Source organism: Marmota flaviventris, chromosome 10 (genome assembly GCF_047511675.1).
Source record: "Marmota flaviventris isolate mMarFla1 chromosome 10, mMarFla1.hap1, whole genome shotgun sequence".
NCBI lineage: Eukaryota > Metazoa > Chordata > Mammalia > Rodentia > Sciuridae > Marmota > Marmota flaviventris.
The window spans coordinates 59,043,990-59,062,732 of NC_092507.1; the positions used below are offsets into that span (position 1 = coordinate 59,043,990).

Consider the following 18,743-nt stretch of genomic DNA (forward strand, 5'->3'; position numbering starts at 1 on the left):
TGTGTGACAGAAAGCATTTGTTTTAACCCTCAGGTCATCAGACCAGATGCTTTCAGGCTGATACAGTGAAAACTGTGTTAAGAGCCAGAGATCCTGCTCCTTAGTTAGATCCAGTCTTTGAATGGAAAACTATGATTTCCTATCTTTCATGGAAATGAGTATATTCTACACATAGGGAGAGCATATGCCTGGCTAGTTGGGTAACAGAAGAGTGGATTGTGATAAAAAAATAAATGTTTTCCTTCAACATTCATCATATCATTTCTCTGTTAAAAAGAAAAACAAAAAAGTAACTGCATATTTTTGCAAAGAATACTAACAAATAACAGAACATGATCCCCAAACTCTCATGCAGCCAGCTAAGTAGCCAGGTCAGTAAGAACTAGTGGTATATGAGATTTTAAGATGTATTCATAAAAGAAGACATGGAGACCTTTTCTTCTCCCTAAAGCATGAAGTATAGATATGATGCATTGAATAGAAACGGCCATCCTGGACCATGATGTGTCCTTGGCAATGGATGTTCCAACTTGGAACAAAATCCCAGGAGGAAGTTCATCCTTGATGCACTGATATTTTTCTAGCCCTGAACTGTCTATCCCAGGCTTCTGTGTGTGAGAGACAGTTTTATCTTGCTTGTCATTGTTATGTTGAGTTTTGCCACTTGCTACTGTTCCTAATCCTAACAAACAGAGATGCTTTAGAAAATTTATCTAAAGAAGAGATTTACAAAATCTTAACCTTTTTTGTTAGTTCTTTCCAGGTTCCACAGAAATTTAATATTAAGAAATATAAATGATATGTTAGTTCACAGAATATTCCCGTTCTTCTGGTGGGGGAAGGGTCTCTAAATACTTTGCTTAAATAAAATTTTAATGGTAAAGTAGAATGTAGATAAAATAATTGCTTTATTTCTTAATGATTTAGACATTAAAATTTCAAAAGTCATTTAAAACAAGACAAATGTAAGAATTGTATAAACTTTACAGAATTACCTATGAAGAAATCTGTCGTATGGCTGCAACCTTCTAAAAGCTATCAGCATTTTTGGAGGAAGATCTAAACCCTTATTTAATGAGAGCATAAACAAGTACTTGGACTTATTGTGTATTTGCTGGTCTTTTAGAAGGCATAGGTTTTTAGCAATACATATAATGGTGGTCACAAAAAAACTGAAATTAATATTGGGTGATTTTTAATCTAACACACACACACACACACACACACACACACACACAGAGTCAGTTCCAAACATCACATTAGGTTCCAGATCTTTTCCATTATCTGCCTCTGGGATAATCAGTTCCATTTCTGCTCTGAAGTCATCCTCTGTCTACTTTTGTCACTTTGTTGCACTCTCCTTCTTGAACAATAGTAACAATACTGACATAGCACAATATTTTTTACAATTGTTAAGGCTAGGCCTATCTCATGTTGAATTCAACTATTGTTAAATCACAAAGGATAATAATGTTGTCTTTACATTTGAAGATAATGTTTCTGAATCATCATCAGCAGAATACTTGCTTAGAGTTGTTATTTTCTAGTACCAATACACATTCTCTCGCTGAATTTCTGAAGTCATGATTATCTGTAACTAGATATAGCACTGCAGTCCACCCAGCATTTCCTCATTCTCTATTGAGCCCAGATACTAAGTCTGATCTTGCAACAGCCATAGCCTGTAAATGCTGCACTAATTCTCTCTCTCTCTTCCCACTCCCATCAGCAGTGCAGGGTGTATACACAGGGATCTATATTGTGTGTATTTATTAACAGAGGGGATGAATTTGTGCTAAACATCTCATCTCTCTCACCTTGCTCCTGTTACATACTAATTTTCAGACACCAAGCTGGGACTAGTGATAGAGGCTATTAGAGATGAAAGCAAAGCGAAACAATAAACAAAGACATAACAAAAAAAGCAAATGTTAAGTTCTCCTATCCAGAACTTAACTCTTCCTTATACTGGTGACAGTATATACTACACCAGATATTTCACTGGATAGCCAAACTATGAATAAATAAGTTAATAACTATTTTTATGGGGCTGTTTTCCAGGACATATAAATTATATGTATTAATTAGCTATATCCATGTCATTATTAACCAGGAAATTCTCTAATCAGAAGGTAAGGTGTTACAAATTTATATATTAAAGTTCTCTATGGATTGATTCAGTGGCAAAAGGATTTAATTCTATTATATACTCTGAGACAAAGAATTTGGCTCCTTTGTGTTTTTGGAGAGCTTGTTGAAACATCTTGCATAATTTGAAAGAAAAAGAGGTTGGCCTATACAATTACATTATAAATTAGTGGACAGACTTAAAAGTGCGCTAAGAAAAAGTTAGGGAAACATGTATTAGTGAAAGGTTAGACATCTCATTAAGCAGTTCAGTGCAAATTATCTTATTATTTGATCAGCATAATAGATCAACAGAGTGGAATAATTGCTCTTCCTTAAAATACAATTTGGCATAAATATATATGATTTTCTGGAAACATATAAAGCACTGATGAATAAGAACATGGATGCGAGCAGTGCCAAAAGTGGTAGAGGAATTAAGGAAGAAACTCAAATAGCCTCATCTAAGTAATGGGTTGTTCCTCAGGCAAAATGAGACATCTTAAGAACCAAGGTATTGCATTTCAGTAATTCTATTTCGTGTTACATATAGTCACCCACATTTTAAAAGCTATCAATCATATATAAAAAGATAATTTTTGCTGATGATATTTGATCCAGCAATCTCACTACCTTGTGTGTGTGTGTGTGTGTGTGTGTGTATGCAAGACATGAATTTAGTATTTTAAACAGTCATATTTATTCCCACATTTATTGCATCACTATTTACAATAGCCGAGAAATGGAAACAACTTAAGTGTCTGAAAACTAAAAATAGATAAAGAAAATGCAGTAGATATACACAATGGAATACTAGTTAACTATAAAAAAAAGAATGAGTTTCTGTCATTTGCCTAACATGAATGGAACTGGAGATCATCATGTTGAGTGAATTAAGCCAGGCACAGAATTTAAAGTACTTCATGATCTCACATATAAATGGAACTTTTAAAGGTTGATTTTATAAAAGGCCGAATAGAATGGTAGTAACCAGAGGTATGGAGATCAGGGGAGAGAGAGAGGTTTGGAGAGTTTGATCAATGGATACTAAGTTAGAGTTAGAAATAAGAAATTCTGGTATGCTATTGTACAGTAAATGATAATGTAGTAGGTATTTCAAAAAGCTAATATTAATGAGTTTTAATAATTTTACCATCAAAAAATGGTAAATGTTTGAGGAGACAGATCTGTTTAATCTCATTTAAACATTACCAAAATATCATAATGCTCTATAAATATCTACATTTTTTGGTTTTTATTTATCAGTTAAGAAATTTAAATTAGCAAACAAAATCAAACTCAAAATAAAATGAGCAGTCTCCAAAAATTTGAATATCAAGATATCTTAGCTTATCTTTGTATTCCCAGAATAGCATAGGATTAGACATTCAGGTCAACAGTTTGAATAATGACAAAAAGAAAGAAAGAAAGAAAAGAAAAGAAAAGAAAAAAGAAAAGAAAGAAAGAAAAGTGCTGAAGTTTTAAAATTTTGAAGTAACAGCTAATCTTTCTATACCAAAGTATGTAGTTTACAAACTATGGTTTACTTCCTTTAAAGTGTTCAAGCATTTTTGAGGGAAGTAGATGGTATGAAAGAACTAATTCCATTTCTTTCAAAGCAGTTTAAAATATGTATTCCTTCTCCCCTGACTCTGGCCAGGTTAGAGGAGAGATAACAATGGATTTGGATCCTATTGTGATGTTAATATGAGGCTTTAAAATTTTTTTATGACTAGATAATATATTTTTCCCCTCTGGCTTCATTGGATTAAAATATTACAATATAAGCATCCCCGGAGGTCTGATAATTTAAGTCTAAAGAAATAATGTTGCTTAAAACCTAGTGTGGAGTAGGAAAGGCATAGTCAATTACATAAGAGGGAAATATTTTGTGCTGCAACAAATTTAAAGAAATATAGCATACTTGTGAAAATACTATGTATGCATATATTTAACACAGAGACACTGCAAATCTCAATTGTATCAGGGACCATTACATGGATTAAGAGATGCTTAATTACATATTCCCTACCTCAAAATAAAATTAAGGGAATTATGTATATATAGTGAGGGGGACTGAAGTTATATGAGGAAAAAGAAAAGCTACTACTATATGAACTTTTACCATGTTCCAAATACTTTATACTTATTTAATTCTTCCAACTCCATGTGCATTAATTATTATTAATTCCAATTTATAGTTGAGCAATTTGAAGATAAGAAGGATTATATAATTTGACTAAGGTCAGACAGTTTACATGTGGAGGAATCATGTTTTTCTTTATAGCCAACTGAATTAAATAATGGAATATTGAACCTAACTGGTACCAGTTCATGAGAACAATAGTTAAATTTTTAGGGATTCTGTGAATGCCTCATGAAACATGGCCACTATTAAAATTAAATTATATAACCTTACATAATAAATTGTATTAATAACCTTATATTAATAAATTTTATAACTACTCAAGCCTTATCACTTCAAAATTATGTTTTATGATCTTCAGATTATTTTCATCTATCATATTGTATTGTAGAAATATTGTATAATGAAGTGCTATAGTGCATTTCCTCCCAACTCTTCATTTAGTAACATCACTTTGGTAGCCTGAAATCACCCATAGTAGGCACATTTATACTATGAAAACTGGCAAATGTTCCCCACAGGGGTTGATTTATTGTTTTACTGATTGTCTTTACTTAAGAGAGTAGGGACAAAAGTATTAATGGAAATTAAACACAAATGTGTGTCAAGTCTTCGTCTTTTACATTGCAAATAACACAAAAAGTTGAGGGAATTTTCTTGCAATGTTTCAAATTATTCTTTTATTCCACAAAGAAGCTGCATGTGTTATTTTCATCTTAATTTTTATCATAAATAAAAATACCAACCCATATTTATGTTACAATGATGCTTATAGTTGGAACACAACTCCATATGTCATATCACAGTTGAACTGCAACCATAGTTTGGTTACAGATTGTCAAAAATTAGTGAAAACCACCTGTGAGAAGTAATCAGCTATCTAAGATTTACTATAGAGAAAACCAAATATTATGTTATTATTTGTAAATTTTGTTACACACATTCTTTATTTCAGTTAAATATATATCAATGCATCACTGAATATATAACAATGAAACCAATAAAATATTACGTAGTAAGTCTGAATTTACATATGGAGAAGTGTTTGCAAGGTATAAAGTTGAATCTATTTGATAGTTGTCAGTATGTAAAATAAATATATAGAGATGGTATTGTGTATGAGAAAGTGAAAGAGTTTTGTTAGAAGAGTGGAAGATGTGCAACTGGTATATAGCATAAGAGGAAAAAACATGAAAAATAGAAATGCATAAGAGAGACCTGTTGTGCCCAGAAGAGGATTTGTAACGTTTCTTACATATTTTAGAGATGAAGAGAGGGAGGTGTTTCACAGAATACAATTCTATAGAGACCCAGTGAAGATTCTTACTTATGCTTCTCAGTATATTTTTAACTTCTGCTTCTAGAACTACTGAATGCAAGCTCTTTGTGAATGTTCCCTCTATTTAATAGCAGCATATCATGTTGTCATATTTATTTCCTGTTAATTTTCATTTCTTCCAAATTTTAGAATCCATATTGAAGGATTAGAACTCATTTTTATTTTCAAAGTCAGAAGACACTCTTTAGGGGAAGCAAAGTTTTCTCAAATCAAAACAAACATAAGAACAAGCAAACCAAATATCCTTTGGGCAACCAATTCTGTGACTAAGAATATTTTTTGAAAAGTAAGCCTGCTTTTCCCCAGGAAGGTATGAGAAAATCTTCCTGCAAATTTCAAGCAAAACCAAGTTGCTTCCCAAATTAGCCATTTGCACTCCAGGGCTAAAGCTGAAAACGCACAGAATTGCCTGAGTAATTCAATTGCAGGGAGAATCGATGGCAAGTGTGAATGCTGCCCTGGTCAAAGGTTGGCCCTTAGGCTGCAAACTTAAATCAATTTTGGGTAAGCTAAGTTTGATTACATTTTCAGTGATGAAGCTTTCAAAAGCAATTTTGAGCTTGCCTATTCAGAGGTGTTTGGGTTCTGTCACAAATCTACACTCGTGGTGAGAGAAACATCTATCTCTTTTGGTGATGATTAAGCCCTGGAGTTGAGGAGATGTGAGAGAAAGACAAACAAGAGGAGATTATACAGAAAAGAAAAATAATGAAAAAAGAGTGAATGAGAGGCAATCACTAATGATATATGAATCAGGAATGTGTCTAACCTTTTAAAATTTTATAATGATAACAAGAATAAGAGGGGAAAAATTAAATAAAGGAATAAGGAAAATTAATAATAGATGGGAAATAATCACGACGGTACTATGTGACAGTGTAAAATTATTGTGTCACATGAGGCCCTTTCTCTCAGGTGAGGTTGGCAGGAGGAATGTTGGAAAAATACAGGTGTTTCTGCAATGTGAAGCAAAATGGGTGTAAGAAACGATGTCAAATATGATCTCCAACAGGCAAGATGCTAGCTTGAGGGAAATAAACCCTTTCAACTTACCTTCTAAGCCTGTGGAGTTGTTATGCATCTACTGCTTATGCAAGTCTTTCTAAAAATGTGTTTACTCAATTAATATTACTCAGGTTATAAACAGCACTTTGCTACAATTTTGTAAACATGCTGTTATATTCCAAACCATAGCCCTCCCAAGGATGATGACTTTTTTTGAGAAAATACTAATTTCCCTATAGTAATATCCACTATTGCTTAGAGTAAATACTAGTATTCTGTCAGTTTTAGGGAAATAAGCTGTCTTGTCTTATGAAGTATTTCAGGGAACTTGTGATTCCCTCTAAGTGGACTCAGTAGTGACCCGAATGGTTCTTTGACAAGAATTATGATCTGCCTCACTAATTAGGCAGCTCCACATGTGCACTAATTGGATTGATTTTCAAAAATCAAAGAAGGAACTAAAGAGTATGCAGCTATCTAAAATCACACTTTAGAGCTAGGCAACTCAAATTGCCTCTTTGCTTTATAACTGCTGAAACGCAAAGACGGCTGGGAAAAAAAAAAAAAAAAAAAGGTAAAATTGGGAAAAATCCAGCCTCTTATAACTGTCTGGCTACAGCATAGGTGAAATAACATTTCCACACAGCAAGTCTTGCTTGATTTATTCTAATCTTATTTAAGTATATACTGGGAAGATAGCTAATTTGTGTCTCTATAGAGGGATCCCAATTGAATTACATTTATAAGGAAATCCGTCCCATGCTGAATAGACACATTCAATGAGGACATGCCATTTTTAGTCCCTTCTCCAGCAGTTTTATGGATACTAAAACTGAATTTACAGTGCTTTAGAGAAAGTGTGGCCCACTGAAATATCATTGCTTTCACAGTTAATTCCTCCTCTTCTACCTTTATCTGGAACATCAAAATGGCAAATAGAAAAAAGAAAGTGCCAATTTCACTTTACTTTTGTTTTGGTGGGACACTCCATTAATTGTGCTTTATACTAAGGAGAAATGGGAATTTTAATAATTATGACGCCCAGCATTTTATAATAATGATTTTTCCCCATGCACATCCTTGGGTCTTTTATTAAGGGCCACGTTTCCATTTTTCAGTGAAAGAAATCTAAGTACAAAAGGGGGAGAGGGTAGCTTAGACTTCACCACCTTCTTATGTGCTCAAATCACTAGAACATGCTTCAGATCTACTCACAGCTATAAGGAAAACAGTGCATGTGTAAAGAGACTTCTCAGAAATAATGGGAAGGGAATCTCTAAGAGGACATCCTTATAGGCTCTCCCAGAGACATGACTGGGAATGGTATTATTGAAGGAAGTGTCTGCTAACACATTTTCTTTAGGCTGAGAATGTTGGCATGTTTTCATTTTTATAAAGCCCTAACAGCCAAAGCGCCATGCACACAAAGTTATATTTGACCTAATTTATTATAGGGTTAGGGCTGTGAAATAAAATAGCAAGCAAGAAGGTCAATTCCTAGTGCCTTTGCATAGGTTGCTGACCAACAGAATTGAAACTGAGAACATAAAGGAAATTTCCTTAGGGAGAAAAATTCTTTGTAGAGATGACAAAATGATTAGGCCAGCAGTGTTTTTGAGCTAAACTTTATGGAAACTCACTGCAAAGCCAAATATATTAAAATGCATTTTTTTCTGTCAATAAAGAATAATATTGAGTTCAATGACAAAATTGTACAGAAGGAATATATTGGCAGCCTTTTTAGTTTTTTGAGTAAGTATAACTTTTTAAATAATATATGCATATGTATACGTACATATATATTCACCACTATTTTTCTTTCTTAACTACATAGATTTTATTTTTTAGGATCTTAAGACAGTACAGCTGAAAGAGAACTTAGAGTTCAGTTATTCTAGTCTTCTAATTTCATAGATAAGTAAACTCAGGTCAGAGAGTAAAGTGCTGAGGACCTTTCAATTTAAGGTTAGATTCCAAGGCTAGAGCTCTTGGTAAAATCTTATGTCTAAATTTGATCTTCTATATATTTTTGGTACCTAATTCCCATAAGCTTGTAGCATTCCAAGGCTGATCAACAACAGCAAATACCAAAGTTCCCTTCTCCCTTTGGTATTTACTGACCCTTCAGCTATGGGGATGTACAGGCAGCACCAGAAGCTTGAAGATGCAGCTGTCAAATTGCCTCTTAACCTGAGAGAAACACAACAGCAGAGTAATTAATCTTTTACAACCTTCTGTATCAATCTGCACATTTTTTTTCACTTATTAAAAATGAATGCTTATGTGCATGGCTGATTTAATTAATAATTCTAATAAAAAAGACAGTTTCATAACCATATATAGAGGTAGATAAAGAAATGAATCAAAGAATAAATGCTGTTAATTTGGATATACCGTGAAATAAGGTTATAAAGTTATTCGGGTTATGTGGAAGTGAGCCTGCTTGTGATTATTACTCAACATTTAGGTTGTATATAATATCAGAAAGAAAAGGAAACTAACATTTAATGGGAACTTGTTTTGGACTAGGCCCCATATTGGCCATTTAGTATGTCCTATCTCATTTCTTCTTCATGGAAACCCCTAATTATAAAGTATGCTTCTCTATTTTATAAGGGAGGTGAGTAAAGCTCAAATATTGAGACTGAGAGAACTATTCAGAATCCCTCAGGTGGGATTATGGTTTCAACTCAGCTTTGCTTGACTCAAAGCTATGTATGTGCTCACTTATATAGTAGGAAGTGTTGGAACAAAGGGAGGAAAACTGTTCTAGCTCTAGTTATGGGGTTTGATGTTGGGCTCCGACTCACCCCTTTGGGGCTTCAGTTTCCTCACCTAGTAAAGTGAAAGAATTGCTCTAGCCCACAAGTTTTCCAATCTAGTTCTCTGGAATTTGATGACACTCTGACGGGCTTCAATGTCACTGTGCAGTGTGATAGGGAGGAAAAAGATTTACCAGGGTTACCTCCAAGGAAACTGATCTATCTCCAATTCTCTCTTTGTTATACAGTCTTGTATAGCATCATATGCTTTCAGTCAGTGATGAACTGCAGAGAAGACACTGGCCCCATAAGATTACAATGGAGTTGAAAAATTCCTACAGTTTAGGGACATGGTAGCTATCACAATGCCATAGCATAGTGCATCACTCAGATGCTGTAAATAAACCTACTATACTAATAGTATAAAAGTGTGGCACATAGAATTATGTACATTACATAATACCTGATAATGTTAATAAATGACTATGCTACTGGCTTATGTGCTCTGCTATACATTTTATCATTTATTATTTTAGAATGCACTTCTTCTGTTTACAAAAAACTAGTGGCTGCAAAATAGTGTGTTGCATTACCCTAGAAGCATTTCATATATCTCAGGTGACTGTGTCTCTAGATCACATCATTCATTTCTCTTGCACTTGATTTAATCTCTGTTTTATTCATCATGGCTCCAAAGAAATAAGCTATGCCATGTAAGTGTGTGTGTGTGTGTACTAGGCTACACAATCTCAGTTTGAGTAAGTGCATTCTATGTTGTTGGAATAATGATAGAATTGCCTAATGATACTTTTCTTAGAACACATCCCCATTGTTAAGTGACACATGACTGAATAGTAGGAGTTTGCATTTGGGAGAAGACAGGATTTCACTGTTTTCTTAAAAGTTGAACTAAAATCAACTAGTAATATCTGAGTCACCATCTAGCTAGCTATAAAACTCTGTCAGTTGACATGTGCAACTAAAATGTTGATTGCATCTGTATTAGGTTTTTACTCATAGCTATTTGGTGACCTTGAGAACCTTATTGTGACTTCTTCAATCTCAAACCCGTATGGTACATAATGACCATTTTGTACCTATCTTCCTAAAAAAACACACCGGCCAGGCATGGTGGCACACGCCTGTAATCCTAGCAGTTTGGCAGGCTGAAGCAGGAGTACTGTTAGTTCAAAGCTAGCCTCAAAAACTTGTTGAGGCACTTAGCAATTCAGTGAGATCCTGTCTCTAATTAAAATATAAAAAAACAAAACAGAAAACCACACAGGTTCCAGGGGAAAGGGAAATCGTCTTCCTTCACTTAAACTCCATTCAGCAAATTTGTATACACTCATTATTTGAATAATAATTATTTCTCTGTGAGTGTTCTGTTGATAGTGTGTGTCACTTGATAGGCCTGCAGAAATATATCAGAATTTGCCTACAACTGCAAACAATTTCTGTTGAGCATTTATTATGAGAACATCAAAGGAAGTCAATAATCACCAAATCTAAATTTATTACTGCCTCTTTCAACCAGAATGAAAACCCTATTTTTTTTTTAAGTTTCAGGAGGGGAGATCAGATTTGATTTAAAATATGAATCATTTAAATTTGTGGTATCTTCTTTCACATAGAATCAGAGTTCATTATAATAGAAAAAGCAAGAGAGCCTATACAGTAGCTTTCCAACATCTGGGGACATTTCAAGTAAGCAGAATGCTGAAATATTACTTGCAAAAGGTAGAGTTCATTCCAGATTCAACAAATCAGTCAACAAATACTGTTTACTTGCATCAGTTGAATCTGAACAGGCAAAAGCTGTCATATTACCCAATTCTTATATTCTTGGGTTGCCTCTTCCATTTCCCTTTTAGATACAAGCTACTGACTTACTTTTTTTTTTTTTCCAAAAGAGGAGGTATCTATCAAATTAAATAGGCAGTAAAGAAATATTCTTTAATATAAGAAGAGATTTTCTAGAGAATTAAATACTACTGACTCTGTAAAACACTGGAAATTAGAACTTCATTATTTTATCCACAGCATAGCTAAGGCAGATAAAAGACAAGGTTTGGGTGAGTTCTTTGAAGGTTTTATATGTAATATTTTATGTGTATTATTCTGTGACAAATGCTTTGTTACTTTGGATAAATGTATATACACTCAAAGGCATAAAGCCCCTTTGGTATCCTTAGGACTCGTAATCCAGAAAAGGATTTGAAAGCATACTTTTGGGAACAACTTAAAGGGGATTTTGGTGTGCACCCATTGTAGCAATACTATTATTTTATCTATTGGGGGACTATTAGGAGACACTTCATTAATATTAAGTCTAGATTTGTTTCAGATATTTTCACTTTTCAGGTCTTAGGTTATATTAAGCCAAAATTGTGTACTTTGTTTATGTAACTCTCTTCTTTCTTAATTAATTATTCTTCCCAATTTCCCTTAAGATGGTGAGTTAAAGGATAACTGTTCTGATGTAAATATTTGTTGTTTTGTGAAAGTAAGAAAGAAAGCATATACAATGTGTTTTACTTATAGAAATGACTTTATGTTTTTTAGGTACTGAATTCCTTCTTAAATGATGGTGTATAGTTGATGAATTGTACCCATAGATGGCAGGATGATACCATTTAGTTCATATTCTTAAAGAAACAGACATTGAAGAATCATCTATTCTGTTGCTCATATTCAAGAAGCAAAACACATAGGTGAAAAAAAACAATAAAATAAATAACTCTGAGTCTCAAACTTTTACTTAATAAGGGATTTTCAATAGTTGGCACATTGTCATCATCAATTATGATTTTTTAAAGCTTTTTTCTTTTTTTGCCCTGAGGGCTGATCTACACTGATCTGCAGAATAGTCTTTCTCTTTATACTTCTAATTTTCACTTTTTTTTTAAATGCAGAAATGCTTCAGAATTTTTTGGACAGATGATCTAGATGATGAGAAATCTCCACCATGTGCTTTATTATATTTTTCCACATTTTTTTTGCTTCTATCTTAGTTGACAAGGTATACTCTAGCTAAAGTAACTTAAAGTAGTGCCACTGATGAAATCACTACAATTTCTACTTAAAAAAAATTGTAGTCCCTTTTACAATTACAACCTAAAGCCTAAAGAGAAAGGGTTTGAAGATGACTTTGAGTTAAATCACAGGCCTCGCTAATTTCTTCAGGGCCTGAGAAAGATGTGACAAGAGGCAAAGAAGCTGGAGATGAGGAAGGCTTGCAGAAAACCAGCAGGCAGAACAAGTTTATTTAACTGAAGCCCAAGTGTTGTGCCTCTGCAGGTCAGGTTCATGATCACACACAGCTACTGGACCTGCTAATGTGCAAAGTGGCCCGAGAAGACCAGCTTCAAGGCATCTAAGCACAGCAATGGTCTTGTCTCCTTCCTAGAGTGGTTTATTTCCCAGCTCTTTGCTTCTTCATCCACATATTCAACTTTAATCCATGGAAACCTATCTTCTACTCACAGTTTTCCACAGAGATCATCTGGCACAGATCACCAATAGCCATCCAATGGTTAGGCAGAAGTTGACTTTCAGACTTTCTCTGGCCTGACAGCAGCAAAGGACAGTGCTGCCCCTCCATCCTTCCTGAAATAGTTTCCACCCATACCTTCCACAGCACTGAACCTCCTCTGGCATCTCCATTCACACTGAATCTGCATCCTTCTAGAGGATGCTCTTTCTCCTCTATCTGTTCTTCCATGCTGACTTTATTTATATTTCTATCCTTTGTCACCTTTTCATGTCCATATTTTTATGAGAAATCTGATTTACTCACATGATTCAAATCACCACCTCCATTCTGATGACTTCCAAATCTATATCTCCATTCTGAACTTTATATTTAGCTACCTACTGGGCATTGCCTTAAACTGGATATGTCTAAAATTGAACTTATCCTCTTCTTTCAATCTCTACCTCCTTTTAAAAGCTAAAAGCCTGAATCCTTCTCTTAAGTTCTTATTTGGATTAATGTCACCCCAACCAAACATTAGGAATTATATAGCTTCCTGCAACTCCCTTTCTGTTCTCTCAAATTTGGTCATCAACTCATATCTCCTAATTCCGCCTCAACTCTCTCACGTCTGCTCTTCTTTCTGTGCATTTAGTTTATTTTGTTTTTATTATTAAAAGTTTTAGTATCTGGGTTTGTCATCCAGATTGCCTAAGAAAGTCTTTCAGAAAACAAATCTATTCATATCATTCATATCTTTCAGTGATTCTCCAAATCCAGAATAAAGTTCTTGTCCTAATCCATGCCAACTTGTCTAGCCTCATATCTCAGTACTTTCCTTCTCCTTGTTCTTTAACCATATGGAAATATCATTGTTTCTTCAAACACATTATTTCATCCCAACATGTCTTTACATGATCTGTTCTATATTAGACATCCCCTCGCTCTTTCACACCATTCTCATACCCAGGATCAACCCAATCATTTCCTTAGCTCATGTGGCATCTTCTCTATGGCTTTCCTTGAGTCATTGAAAGTTCTGTTTTGGAAAAATGATACAATAATTGCTAAGATGTTATAATTCAAATATCAATATTAGATACTCTGGATGAGAGTCCATTCATTATCCTTGAGATTTAGAGCCTCTTCCCTACCTCAGCATAGTACCATTGTCTATGTTGCATTAGATTTGCCTGTTTTCTTCCTTCCTTCTTCTCAGCTGTGGGATTCCAGGCCAAAATCTAGTACAGTGCTGTGCACATTGTAGGCAGTCAATATATATATTTGACACATTACTACTTAATGAATTATCTGGACCTCAAAATAGAATTATTTTGGTTCTGCCTTAAATCTTTTTGAATCTCTTATCCAAACTGCTACACTGCAGGTATCATATTTAATCTTGAATTATTGCCACAAAGTCTGGTTAATGCACTAAGCAAAGGATGGGATTAAATTCGAAGCTAGATCTGGTACATTACTTCAAGTACAATGGTTTACAATATTGAATGCCTTTCTTTGTCCCAGGCTGAATGATAAGTGTATGAAATGAAACATCCTCAGTAGTTGATATCTTGAAAGGGGGTTGTTATTATCCCCATCATTTTTCAAGTGAGTTAACTGAAGGCACACACACAACTGATGTGTGAGGTGTGTGATCAACCAAGACCTACTTGACTCTCACTATGTGAAATGCACACATACCCCCCATTCACACATTCTAAAGTGTTGTGTTTTCTTTGTGATCATCTTAGTTATGACCTGCAACTTGCCATTTATCTTTTCGATGATCTAGAAAATGTGAGTTATTACAAGCCAGAAGTAGATTCTAATAGTTGTAATAGTCTCAGGGTTTGTCCTAAGTAGTATGAATGAACAGCTGATTCCTAGTGACTACCACTTTGTTGAAGTTTGAGTGCTTGCTACTAATAAGCATTATAGCAGGTAGCCCACACTGCCAGTTACCCTGACTTTGACTTATTAACTGTTCAAGGACACAAGTCACAAAAACATGAAAATTTTCTTATTCAAAACATATGCCAAATAACATTATCTATACAGATGGTGGGTCCCTTGGTGTCTACCTCCTTTTTCCTGAACAAGGATATGGGCAAGTTGGCATTACACACCCCATAACCTATAGAAAGCATTGACCTGTAACAAATGATAGAGGTTGTTTAGAAGGTCACAGGTCAATGTTGGATCAGTTTAGGACTTGTTTCTAGTGTTGGATCATTTTTCTAAAGGTTGAGCACTTTTCTCCTTCAGAGACTTTGAAGATGTGAGAGGAGTTCTTATGGAAGAAGATGTGGACATTTATTTTTAAAGTAAATTTTCAAATATTAAATAACATCCTAATTATTAAAGGAAAGTTGATAAAACCTACAGAAAGGACAATTATCTTATACATAGAGATTTACGTTTTGAAGAGCATGTTGTAAATGATACAAATTATCTCTGACTTTCTTGATGGTTTTATGCTCATAAAGAGTGAAGTGTATTAGTTAAAAGCCTGGACTCTGCAGTCAGACTATCAGAATTCAAGTTTTCACTTTGTCACTTACCAACCACTTGGCCTTTGGCCATATTTATATTCTCTCTGTAAGTTTCCTTATCTGTAAGAGGGGAATTATAGAATCTAACTTTAAGTTACATGAGAATTAAACAAATCCACATAAAGAAATTAGAATAGACCCAGAGTAAGCTAACAAGTGTTGTTTGTAATTACAGTGATATTGCCTTGTATCTCTGGAGGTTGCAAGTACACATTCTGTAGCTGAAACACAGTTTACTCCTTCATTTACTCATTAATCCATTAATTCAACTATTTAGTGTTTAATTCATTTATTCACTAAATATTTACTAATCACCTATTAAATAGCAGGCACTGTGCTTGTTGGTAGGGGAGATAAAACTGTTTATCAGACATTGATTCTTCTCAAAGAACTCATGGTTTGGTGGAAAGATTAAAACTATACAAAAATAACAGTGGGGGTAGGGATATAGCACAGTGCTAAAGTACCTGCCTGGTGTATGTGAAACCCTGGGTTTAATCGCAGCACCACAAAAAATAAATACAATAATTATTATAGTACAAATAGAAATGCTTAGTGCAATGAGTACTTCAAAGGTGCATATGAGAGTTCTAAATAAATAGGAATTTCATCAAATATCATGGCTATGTTTGTAACTTCACACAAGATTTGTACATTTTGACTTTACTAACAAAATTTAAGAAGAAGTTTACTGGCATGTACTGCATCTCAATGGACAGAAAATCAGTGGTAGAGATTATGAGAGTCCACCCTAAATATTCTACATTTAGAAGCCTTTTGGCAGCATATTATTTCCAGATGATAATGTTAAGGTTGTTAGAATAAAATAGTCATTTTAAATGAGTGACATTTGTTCTTAATTTGTCACATTCATTGATACTTCAGTTTTGAACAATCAGGATGTGATTTAGAAATTTAAATAGCAAAAAGTTAATAAGTTATAAAGCCTTAAATTTTTTTTAGCCTTTTAAATTCATTGATTCTTTTAGGCTCTTGAATATTTAAACTATGTAAAATATTAATAATATACCAAAGAAGTATCAATATTTATATTAAATTGGAATTCATACTGTTTTATAACATCTTCAATAGTTTCCCTTATTTATAATCATACTAAGTAAATCATTTTCAAGGACGACACTAGAGCAAGCATATTACACTATAGTTATTGCATGGCAAACAATGTCTTTCAAAATTTAATATTAAGAAATATCAATCTAAAATTAAAAAAAAACTGTGATATAAACTCATATATTTTATTTCATATCTAAGACATGGAAATTCAAAGGTCATAAATCATGAAACTTACGATAATATATTTCCCATAGTAGGAACATTATATATTCTATCCCTGTTTCTACAAAATGGAAAAGATCATTTCTGTGATGGACTGCAGAGCATGTGTATTTTTCAGGGATAGCTTACTATCCCAGGATGCTGATATAAATAAACACGTCAGGTTACTGTAAAGTATTAAAGATAAATAAAAGGGTAATTCATATAACTTTGTGGGATTGAACAGGGTGCTCTAGTTTTCTCTGAGCTTTTTAAGAAACACACTTTGAAAATTAGAAATATTTTATAGTTGCAACCATTTTTTGCTTACTTGGCTTCTAAAGCACACTAAAATTAATCGAAGAGGAAAACAGTATCGGGTTCTCTCCTTTTAACAGGTCCTTGTATTTGCTCTCTTATTCATTTCTAGTTTTCAGGAACTAACACACACTAGCAATGAAATATTTATTTTAGTGAGCTCTTAAGCTATATTCCAAAATACAGGCTTGAGTAAAAATGTTATCTGTATGGATTAAATATTTTGTCCACCATTACTTACTTACTATTTCATCTTATTTATGGCTTATGAAATTCTGGCTATCCAAAGATGAATGTCTAAAGAAAACTAACCAAGAGTAAAGCAAGCCATAAATAATTTATGCTTCAAGATAACACATTTTTAAAAAAAACCCCAAAATACAAACAAAACCCTATTAAAGCAGCTGTCCTCAGTCAGAAGTCACATTTCTGTTAGCCCTATTATTTATGTATTTTTTTTCCTTAGCGCTAAGATATTTTTCTATGCACATGTAGACTCCTGTAGGAATTAGAAAATTTCACATGTCCCTATTGTTTGGGGACAAGGTTTTCTGTGTGTAAGGGATGTGTCACATCAGAATGAGTTCTACAATGTACATTCCACTCTTAGGTTTCATCTATGCCACTGTATAGGTGCTGGGAGGCCCTGGGAGCACTTCTTCAGCACTGTATTACTTACGGTTAAGAGGCAGGCTCGCATTGGTTGTGCCGAGCTTGTTGGCAGCCACACAAGTATAGTTGCCGAAGTGCTCCTGTGTCACGTTGGTAACAGTGAGAATGGATCTTGTGCTAAAATTTTGAATAATAATTCCTTGTTGGCCATTGAAGAGCCTAGAAGACAAAATAAAGTCTAGGTAAATATGTATCGTGAACATGAGTTTCACATTTACCTTACATGGGGTAGGTATGCCAACCCATAGGCAGTTTGATAACACTGAGGTTAGCATACAGATGATAACAATGTAATTATATTTTCCTTGCATTGGTAGACTGGAAGGAGGAGAGACTGCCTGACAGCTGCGGACTGTTCCTGTGGGATAATTTGTGCTACATAACAAACAGAGCTTGGATATCCACAGGCCCCACTGATGAACTGTTTTGTTTTATAGTAAATTAAACACAGCATAGTGATAGTAACTCATCTATTAAAGTCAAGACAGAGAAAAGGGAAGTAGATAAGAAGATGCCACTTAAGTTAGAAACTGATGGTTTCTAGGCAAGCTGGTTAGCATATGTCTAGGCTGGTTCAGGTAACATAATTGGGCAAATGTCATGAAACTTAACCTTACAAGTATGATATGATATTCTAAGACCAAAATCAACATGACTTTACTATTGCCATGGAACACCCAGATGGACAATTTCCTGGGTGGACATTAAACCTAGGAAGAGACAGTAGTATAGTGTTTAAAAGCTGAGTCACATCTTTACCATGTTTTCAGAATGTGCCCAAGAAAGTGCTTAAACCTCTCTGGGCTTCAATATGGGATTCAATTTAACTTGATTCTACCCTGACTTACTCAACAACTTCTCTCCACACTTAGCACCAGAGACCCTTATTCTCAAGTAGCATGGCTTCATGTCAGCACCTGTCATATCCACTCATTCTTTGTTTTCTTTCTTAATCTTCTCCCTGTCTCTTATACACCTTCTCTTTCTGCCAGTTTCCTCCTATGCAGGCCCACCTTAAGACCTGTCTCTTTTTTCCTGTTTCTCCTTAAATGACTCTTCCTTCTCTGTA

General features: G+C 34.2%; 1 protein-coding gene across 1 annotated transcript in view; it reads right to left on the minus strand.

The window, feature by feature from the left end:
• Negr1 (neuronal growth regulator 1) overlaps window positions 1-18,743 on the minus strand; it is an 819,223-nt gene that overhangs the window by 161,056 nt on the left and 639,424 nt on the right. Inside the window, exon 6 of the mRNA XM_027949536.3 lies at window positions 17,682-17,833. Within this exon, the coding sequence (XP_027805337.1) occupies window positions 17,682-17,833 (152 nt within the window). The remainder of the gene's footprint in view (window positions 1-17,681; window positions 17,834-18,743) is intronic.